The 10,165-nt window shown below is 48.6% G+C and overlaps 1 protein-coding gene and 1 non-coding gene across 2 annotated transcripts; both read left to right on the top strand.

Moving 5' to 3' along the window:
- The first annotated feature begins 5,961 nt into the window (after positions 1-5,961).
- On the top strand, positions 5,962-7,730 carry LOC127760590 (uncharacterized). Its single transcript, XM_052284873.1, has one exon. The coding sequence runs from the start codon at positions 6,192-6,194 to the stop codon at positions 7,605-7,607; it is 1,416 nt and encodes a 471-aa protein (XP_052140833.1). The 5' UTR covers positions 5,962-6,191; the 3' UTR covers positions 7,608-7,730.
- A 1,161-nt stretch (positions 7,731-8,891) lies between these two features.
- On the top strand, positions 8,892-9,030 carry LOC127760900 (small nucleolar RNA Z247). The gene has a single exon (XR_008015175.1). It is a non-coding gene; the product is annotated as a small nucleolar RNA Z247 (small nucleolar RNA).
- The last annotated feature ends 1,135 nt before the right edge of the window (positions 9,031-10,165 follow it).

The following is a 10,165-nucleotide window of genomic DNA, read 5'->3' on the forward strand; positions in this document are numbered from 1 at the left end:
TTAATTATAGAAATATATTTGCAATTCTTAGTTTTTATACAATATATTTTAAAAACATGATTCGATTTAACAAAATAATTGTAGTTTTGTGACATTTACTATAAATACAATCATTGTATGATGTATATACAACTATTATCTTTTTCTATTAATTAATGTAACAATTTTTATGCGGTCAAAGCAAACACTGCGTCATTTTCAAGCCATCTTTATAATATAATAGATAGATTGTTTTCACCCGTTGTAATGCACTTGCATTTTGCTAGTTGACTAATTTATACTTAAACCAAACTATTATTTTAATAAAAAATTTTGCTCATCGATTTCCATGGTATTAATTACTTATACTATAAAGATCTATCCATTGTTGAAAAACAAAGCCTCAGAAGACTCCCCCTCCCCAAAACAATCACAACACACATGTGTGTACACCATTAATTTTATACCCATTAAATTAATAATTCAAGATATTTTTCCTTAAGCAAGTGGACTCATTTTTTTTCAAACAACGCAGTGTGTGAATATAAAGTTTACAAAATTACATTTTACACTCATTAAATTAACAATTTATTAAGATATATATTGACTAGTTTATTAGAACTACTATTAGGAGTGCAACACGCTCCTAATATTACAAGCGCCAAACATGCATCAGCCCAGACTCACCCCTCCCCACGTCTTGTCATCCCACTCCACCGATGTCGCAGTAAATGATTTACTCCTATCGCGCGCCTCAACCATCCACCTTTATTCGAGTAAACGATTTACTTCGATAATAAAAACAACTCCACTGCTTCCGATCCCATCCCATGTCCCACATCGTGCTCCCACCATTATCGGAGTAAATGATTTACTTCGATAAAAACAACTTCTCTGTTTTCGATATATATTCTATTTTTCCTATACCCAACCAACCACTCTCGCCCCCACTTCTTTTAATTTTTTTCTTTTTTTTTTCGGATCTGAATCGATCCACCATCCCAGCCCATAGATCGGTGACACACCATGGAGGAGGATGATGACACCGTGGCAGTTGATGGCGGTGGCCGGCGAGCAGTGGCCGACGGCGGTTGAGGCGAAAGCACTGCTTTGGACCTCGTTGCCGGACGCTAGGTAGCACCTTAACCAGCAAGGAGGTGTTCACTTGGGGCCAATAGCAACAACCAGCGGCTGCTCCACGTCGGCGACATTGATAGAACAAGCAAGTAAGGAAATGACACTCTGATTTGCATCTGCATACTCTCCTTCAACTTCACGCATGAAGCCCCAATTTTTTTTTTGCAAATCAAATTAACGTGCAATCTCCAATATTACATGATCTCAATTGATGGCTGCACATGTTCTACATTTGCACATCGTGCTCCATATGGTTGGCCGCAGAGGATAGGGTGGAGTCCACCGGTGATGGAGATTGTTTGCTATTTTTCTTTTGCTCGTCATCTCTATTGGCATGAACGAGAATGTTTTTGTATTTTTTTCATGCTTGCTAGATGATGCATGCTTACTGCGCAACGTCGAGCTCATGTCTATACCACACCGCTACATCCTTCCATGATTCCATCGTCGACTACTGTTTGCCACCCGGTTGCCCTCTCCACTACCAGTCACAAGACGACCGTACTCTTCATTCTTATAGCAAGATCCAGCAAAGCAACCAGATGGATTTTTAGCTGAATCATTTTTTCTTTTCTAGTTTGATTCACTTGTAAGTAATTTTATCGCTTGTGTGTGATTGAGTGTGTAATTTTTTCATTCATACGACTATTTTGTGATATAGATCAACAATACTATTAGTATCAGTTTTTACTCTTATACTGTATATTGAACACATCAGTAAACATATTACTACACGGTGCCTACGAGATCATAGCTATATCGAGAGGAAGAGGTGGCAATTGTTTTACTCGTAGACCACGAAATCTTAGTTTTTGCTCTTATACTGTGTATTGAACACATCAGTAAACATATTACTACACGGTGTCTACGAAATCATGGGCTATATCGAGAGGAAGATAGTAATTGTTTTATTCACAGACCACGAAATCTAAACAATATTTATAATATTGGTAAAAGAATTACTAAGCTGGTAGTAATTCTTTTACGTGGTAGTAATTCTTTTACGGCCATCTAGGTATGGAGTCGTACGATGTGGACGCATTCATGCGAGTAAATTTGTTACTTTTTGAATGAGCAGATGTGGGAGACTGGGAATAAATGAAAAACTCCACAGAGTAAATTCGTTACTTTTGAAACGTTCAGAGATACTAGAAAAACGGAAAAATCGGAAAGAAAAACTAGATGGTAAATATTTTATTAAAACGCGAAAACAGAAAAACTACAGAGAAGGAACGAAAAACAGAAAAATCTGGATGGTTAATATTTTACAAGGCCCATTGATGAAGCACGGAAGAGACGGAAAAGAAAAAAAGAAACACGGAAGGTGGAGTGGTAAATGAACCGAGAAAAGGTGGGATGCGGAGGAAAGGTGGGTGGTAAAAAAGGGGAAAACCGGAAGGAGAGGGCGTTGTGCGGCGCTGGAAATAATATTCCATGCTATAGAGCGCGGAATAGCGCTACTGCTAATTTATACTTAAACCAGAGGGCAATTATTTGACTACATTTTTAATAAAAATATTTGGCAATCGATTTTCACTTAAAACGGTAAAAACCATCATTTAGACCATCATATCTATCTTTGTTAAAACGAAAGCCTCCGATGACCCCTCTCTGGCCATCTAACAACACACTTCTGCATCTTTGACTTCCACACCTACAACAAACCTTTGTATCTAAGGTGGCTAAGGTGATTTGTCGAGGTGAAGACGTATCAAATTATCTGTAGATAATGATAGGTTTTGTTAATAATGTGAAAACAAATTGAATCAACCATTGCAGGTTGAGTTTTTACAATATGCATCTCATGATAGGTCATATTTAGATTTTGTTGCAGAGGAAAAAAAATCATTATGTTATGTTTGTGACCATAATATGAACTAATATCTCCACACTTCTTAAGAAAAGAGTGTTACTCCCTCCATTCCAACTTATACGGCGCCCTCTTTTTTAGAAAATCAACTCGATAACTTTTGACTAATAATCATAATAATCATATCTATGCTAACTATTATGTACTATATCACTAGATTTATATTTTGAAGTACTTTCATGTAATACTAATATGATATTAATTGGAAACATAACATGGAATAAATTAATGGTCAAAGTATGTCATTGAAAACCGTATAAAAAATATAGACCTTGTAATTATAGATGGCCTTTTGGCCCGCCCGGCACGGCCTGGCCCAGGCACGGCCAGGCACGGCCCACCAGCCATTGGGTTGGCACGGCCCGATCGGGCCGTGCCGGCCCATGGGCTGAGCCTCCCGCCCAGGCACGGCCCACCAGCCGTCGGGCCGTGCCGGGCCGGCCCGAAGGCGCTGGTGGTCCATCGTGCCTTTTTATATAAGTCTATATTCCATCCCTCCTCTTTGGGCCGTGAAATATATATATAGCGAAATAAGTCTATTCTCCGTCCCTCTTCTTTGGGCTGTGGCTTATATATAGTGAAAATAAGTCTATTCTCTGTCCCTCCTCTTTGGGTTGACATATATATAGCTAAAATAAGTCTATTTTACGTCCCTATTCTTTCGACCATGGCATATAATATGTCTATTTTTACTCCCTATTGTTTATGTGTCGGGCCTAGCCTGAGGCCCATCGTGCCGTGCCGGCCCGGCTGTGCCGGGCCGGCCCAACGTGCCGGTGGAGAGGCCCAGGCACGGCCCGGTAGTCGGGTCGGGCCGGCACGGGCCCGACCCTTGACGGGCCGTGCTGTGCTTGGGCCGGGCCAAAACGCCGTGCCGTGGGCCGGGCCATCGGGCCTCGGGCCTTTTGGCCATCTATGCTTGTAATTTGGGACGGATGCAGTATACAAGAGTAAGTGGCTATTTTTCCCTGATTCTGGATTTTGGAATTTTAATTTAACACCAAAATTTGGTAAGATTTTTCAGTAAATTCGGTTAAGAAAATGAGACATTCAGCTGATGGAAGCTTAACTTGAAGAAAACAAGATCAAGAAGGAATCGAGAAGAGCACAACATTGCAGCTCAATTTTATCTATTAATTAGGCAGTGTATAGTAATTTTCTTTTTTATTGTTACTTTGTTAGGCAAGTTTGTTTAGTATCTGATCAGGATTTGTTTCTTTTCTCCCATGATTCGGCGCTGTAAAGCCGACAATAGGGATGGCAATTTCCCCCACGGGGCCAGGTCCCCTGTGGGGACCCGACCCTACGGGGGCGGGCGCGGAGGCCATTTCTAACCCGCGTGTGAGTTGGGGGAGGGGCTCCGCATTTGGGCGAGGAGGGGACGGGGGAGACATTGAACCCGCGTGGCCCCAGGGGATATATTACCCCTTCAAATGTAGCCCATAGAAGACCCAACAAGCCCAACTTAATAAAATATCTGAGATATATAAGCAAAAACTAAACAGTCTAACCCTAGCTTATCCTCTCCCGTTCGCCCCATGCAGCCACACAGGCGGAGGAGGCGCACTCCCTCTCGCCTCTCATTTCCCTCTCTGGATCTCGCCGCTCTCTCTCTGCCTCTTGCGATCTCGCCGTTGCCGGTCGCCCTCTTCCCTCCCCTCCTCTCCCCTCCGTCCTCCCGTCCTCTCCAGACTCCCTTTCCCTCCTGTCTCCCCACGTAGGATGACGCACGAGCGACGCGCGGGGAGGCGCACAGGCGGGTGCGGCGAGGGGCGCAGCTCGGCGCACAGGCGTGGCGGCTGGCGAGGGGACAGGCGTGGCGAGTGGGCGGCATAGGTGACATGCGCGGTGAAACGCACTGAGAGATATTTCACTATTTTGGTGAAATGTTGTTTGTGTATTGAATGAATTGTTGTGTCAAAGTATTTATGAACTTTGTGGTCATTTATGCATTTAGATCATGGACGGAATGATGGAGCATGGAAATATTTGTGTTCTTGTTGAATTCTATATCATTGTCTTGAATTTTTTTTTCTGATTGGATGGACATACTACCCAATATGGGGCCCCAGAGGGGTCGGGGGTGGGGCCTAATTTACCTCTTGAATCTCTACTCGGGGACAGGGCCGGGTGGAAAAATCGGGGGTCGGGGGCGGGGCCATTCCAGTACAACCCGTCCCCGACCCGCCCTGTTGCCATCCCTACCAGGGCAGTCGCCCGACTTGTCCAGGAGGTGAATCGGCCCCTGCGAATTAGGTGAGCCTATACACGCGTTCTTTGAACTTTCCCATGGTACATCAGTGCATATGTACCTTGTGTATATATATAAGTCATTGGGATAAGCTTGATCACACTAGCAAAGAGCACGCAGAGCGACGGCCCCTGCGGCCTGCCTACTGCCTTGCCTACGAGGGGCTAGATTCGTATCGTACGATGCTGTCAACCGACGATTTCGTCCATGCCGGAATAATCACGGCCGCCGTGTTCGCCGTGTTGCTGGTAGCGTTGAGCACGTATGGCCGTCGTTTCCGCCACCCGGCGATCCGCTTCGTCATGTTGGGCGCCTGCACCATCTTCCTCCCGCTCACCTCCTCCATCATCTCCGTCCTTCTGCGGAGGAGCACGGAGAGCAAATGCGACGGCACCGCCCCGGCGAAAGGGAAGAGCAACCCAGACATCCAGAACATGTGGACGCTCCTCCTGTGGATAGCGCTCATCATCCTCATCAAGGGCAACGCCGACGTGGCGTCGACCGGCGTCGCCATGTCCGCGGCCTTCCCTGCCTCCGGAGACGTCAGCATCGACGGCCAGAGGGTGCGGCCACCCTTGGAGCTACTCGCGCAGTACGCCTGGTTGGCCTATCTCATCTACCTGTGCATCCCGGTCGCCGGGTGGCTGGGCATTGTCAACAAGGCCATCTTCATCGCCTTCTGCGTGCTCGGCCTCGCCAAGATGGCGCTCAAGCTGGCCGCCTTTTGGAGCGCCAGCTTCTCCTTCGCTCTTGGCAAGAACGCCCGCCTCATCTCCGGCTACATGGCGCAGCTCGACGAAGACGGCGGCGGCAACCACGGTGGTGTGCCCCGTTACATAGTGGCGGGGGAGAAGAAGGAGCACGTCGAGGAGAATTCCTAAGGGTTACCGCATCAAGGGCGACGCCCTTACGAACAAGAAGAGCGACCTCGTCACGCTCGACAAAGTGTGGCAGATGGCGGCGGAGGACAGAAACGGGCTGCTGGCCAGGCGGCCGGAGCTCAGGGACCTCTGCCTGTCCTACTCCCTGTTCAAGAGCCTTCGCCGGCGGCTGTCGGGCTACCCCTTGGCCGACGCAGGCTCCACCAATGCCCTTGAGTTCGTGCTCGGTGGCATGGGGCTGGGTGGCGGCGGCGCCGAGCGGTTGTTCCGCGTCCTCATCGACGAGCTCTGGTTTGCTAGTGATTTCTACTACTCTCCCATCTCGTTGAGCTCCTTCAGCGGATGGTGTGCCGTGCTCAACCACCTCTTCTCCGCCCTGATCGTCGTCGGCGCTGTCACCGTGGGATGGATCTATCGAACGAAGCAAGTGGTGATTTTCGACGGCTCGCAAGCGTTCTACTACATCGTCACTTTCGTCCTCCTGCTGTCCGTCGTGTTCATCGAGATATGGGAGATCGTCGCCGACGTGTGCTCCAACTGGACCAAGATGGCCCTGCTCGCCCACTACATCAGGCACGACTCGCCGTGGCGCCGATTCCGCTTCGTCCACTCGGCGCTCGACGCGGTGCTGCGGCGGTTCAGGCCGGCGAGACGGTGGCGCGAGAAAATCGGGCAGAACTCGGTCCTGGAGCCCCGCCGTTTCCGCAAGCGAAACGGGCTTCTCGCTGAGAAATTCTACGGCCGCGCCGGCCTCATGGAGTCTGTCGGTGTCTCTTTGAGGGTCATAGAAGCGATGCACAGGTCCTTCCGGAACATCTACGACCTGCAGACGAATGAACCAGCAGGAGACGCAGCGAATCGGCCAGTCGGCGGCAACGCCGACAGGGTGAGGTATTCTTCCCTGAGACGGTTCCAGTTCGAGTTCGACACCATCACCGACAAGATCCTCGCTTGGCACGTTGCAACTAGGCTCTTCGAGATAGCTCACGCGCGTACTTCTCCGGACAACAAGATCGTCGCCTGCCATCTCTGCTCCTACTACTGCGGGTACCTGGTGGCGGCCGTGCCGGAGCTTCTGCCGGACTGCCCCGCTTGGACCCAAAAACGGTACAAGAAGGTGGCGACCGATGTGCGCACGGCGCTTGGCAGTCACGGCAATACTCCGGAGAGGTACAGGTACGACAAGCTTTTGCGGAAGCTAAGCTCCGGCTCCCGCGACGAGGTGCTGCAGCGCGGAGTGGTGATCGTTGGGCGCCTGGTGAAGGAGTTCGACAAGGGCGAGGGCGACGGCGTGAACGCGGACATGGCGTGGCAGTTCCTTGAGAATTTCTGGTCGGAGATGGTGTTATACGTGGCGTCGTCGGAGAACGTCAAGGGGCACGTTGAGGCCATGGGCCGCGGCGGCGAGTTCGTCACGCTCGTGTGGGCGCTGCTCCTGCACGCCGGCATCACCACAAGGCCTGCGGCGCAAAGCAATATTATACCGTAGGGAAACGAGTATGTGTGAGCAAATAATCTACGATACGTACACAAAACGAGTATGTTTGAGCAAATAATCTACGATACTTGGTTGAGATTATGCATGGGGAGTGTGCGCGCGTAGTGGTTGCAATAGTTGAGTTATCACGGATCGTGGGATGCCGGCCGGATGGCACGATCCAAGTTATAGTTGCCTCCTCTTTGTTACTTAAGCATCCGTTCGTATTGTAACTTTGTTGAGATCGATTCAGAAGAAGAAAACCCAGAAAGTTGCGGCACAAAGAGAGCTTAATTCTCTTTTCAGTGTTCATGATAAGCGATGTGATAGCAATCGGATGTCCAATATTCCGTTAGGGTGAAGATAACTATCGATTTAGCGGAAAATTGACACACACGATCCGCCTTCCAATCAAATACGATCAGAACCCTATAATTGCAGTCCGAATGACGAGTGCGATGGCAACCCTCTGACGAAGGGAAGCAACAACCCGGACATCTAGAACTTTTGGAGGGGCTCCTCCTACGGATAGTGCTTGTTAGATCTTATCATATCTTATCATTCTCTGTATGGATATGCACGGATGCATGTTGGTTCGGATAGATAGAGGATAGGACTCTAATCCCTTGTAATTAGGATCACCGAACCAACACATCTGCATGCATATATATCTGTAAACTCAGCGCGTTTTTGCATATAGTGAATCAACACGAAACCCTGCGTCCACCGTGACGCTTTCCCGCATACACCTGAGTCATATATGGTATCAGAGCCTCAAAGTCCGGCGTGATCTGCAAGTCCGGCGTGATGGCAGGTTCCTCGTCAAGCACTGCCTCCACCAATCCTCTCTTTGGCGTTCAAGTTTCAGAGAAACTGACCAAAGGAAACTACGCGCTCTGGTCGGCGCAAGTGCTGGCCGCGATACGCGGCGCCCGTCTTGATGGCCACATCACCGGCGCCACCGCCGCTCCATCCATGGAGATCGAGAAGACGGCGAGCGACAAGACGACGGAGAAGATCGTCAACCCCGCCTACCAGGAGTGGTTTGCCTCGGACCAACAGGTCCTAGGCTTCCTTCTCTCCACGCTGTCAAGAGACATTCTCACCCAAGTGGCGACGGCATCCACGGCGGCGCAGGCATGGCAGCAGGTGTGCGCCATGTTCACCGCACAAACCAAAGCCCGGTCGCTCAACGTCCGGCTTACTCTCACCAATACCCAGAAAGGTAACATGAGTATATCTGAGTATTGTGGCAAGATGAAAGCACTAGCAGATGAAATCGCTAGTTCAGGGAAACCCCTTGATGAGGAAGATTTAGTCGCTTATGTTCTGAATGGGCTAGATGATGATTTTGAACCTGTTGTATCTGCTATTGTGGCACGCAATGAGTCGACCACAATGGCGGAAGTGTACTCTCAGCTTCTTAACTTTGAGAACAGGCAAGCTCTTCGGCAAGCTCATGCTTCGGCGAACGCGGCCGCACGCGGCCGTGGTGGTTTTCAGCGTGGTCGCGGCGGCGGTCGTGGCACACGTGGGCGCAGCAATCCTGCTACTCCAGGACGTGGGCGCGGCACTGGAGGCAATCAGACTCGGGGTGGTAATGACCGCCCCATCTGCCAAGTGTGCCTGAAGAGGGGGCACGTCGCTGCAGAGTGTTGGCATAGGTACGATGAGACCTATGTCCCTGATGAAAGGAGTGCGGCTGCAGCAGCTGCATATGGCATCGACACCAATTGGTACCTCGACACAGGGGCAACCGACCACATCACCAACGAACTCGACAAGTTAGATGTTCGGGAGAAGTACAAGGGAGGAGACAAGATTCACACCGCAAGCGGTGCAGGTATGGAAATTAAGCACATTGGTGATTCTGTCATTCATACCCCTACTCATGAATTACATCTCAAAAATATTTTACATGTTCCTCAAGCGAAAAAGAACCTTATCTCTGCTCATCGTTTAGCTATGGATAATTTTGCTTTCCTTGAGGTTCATTCCAATTATTTTTTGATAAAGGATCGAGCCACAAGGAACACGATTCTTAAGGGGAGATGCCGCTGTCGCCTCTACTCCCTTCCTACATCACCTGCCAAGCAAGTCCATGCCGCCACAACTCCTTCCTTCTCCCGATGGCATAGTCGTTTGGGACACCCAGCCGTGCCCATAGTCACTAGAGTTCTTAGCAAGAATAATTTACCTTGTTCTACCGTAGCAAATAAAGACTCAATTTGTGATGCCTGTCAAAAGGGCAAGAGTCATCAGCTTCCCTATCCTAAGTCTTCAAGTGTGTCAAGTCAACCTCTAGAACTTATTTTTTCTGATGTCTGGGGCCCTGCTCCTATTTCTGTTGGTGGAAAGAAGTTTTATGTCAGTTTTATTGATGATTATAGTAAATTTACTTGGGTTTACCTTCTTAAGCATAAGTCGGAAGTATTCCAAAAGTTTCAGGAGTTTCAAACTCTTGTTGAGAGATTTTTTGGTCACAAAATTCTTGCTGTTCAAACAGATTGGGGGGGAGAGTGTCAAAAACTCAACACCTTCTTTGCTAAGATAGGTATCTCTCATCATGT

The sequence above is a fragment of the Oryza glaberrima genome, chromosome 1 (genome assembly GCF_000147395.1).
Source record: "Oryza glaberrima chromosome 1, OglaRS2, whole genome shotgun sequence".
Classification (NCBI taxonomy): Eukaryota; Viridiplantae; Streptophyta; class Magnoliopsida; order Poales; family Poaceae; genus Oryza; species Oryza glaberrima.

Bases quoted from the DNA above. Each gene is read 5' to 3' on its own strand.
- LOC127760590 (XM_052284873.1), top strand. From the start codon at position 6,192: ATGGCGGCGGAGGACAGAAACGGGCTGCTGGCCAGGCGGCCGGAGCTC.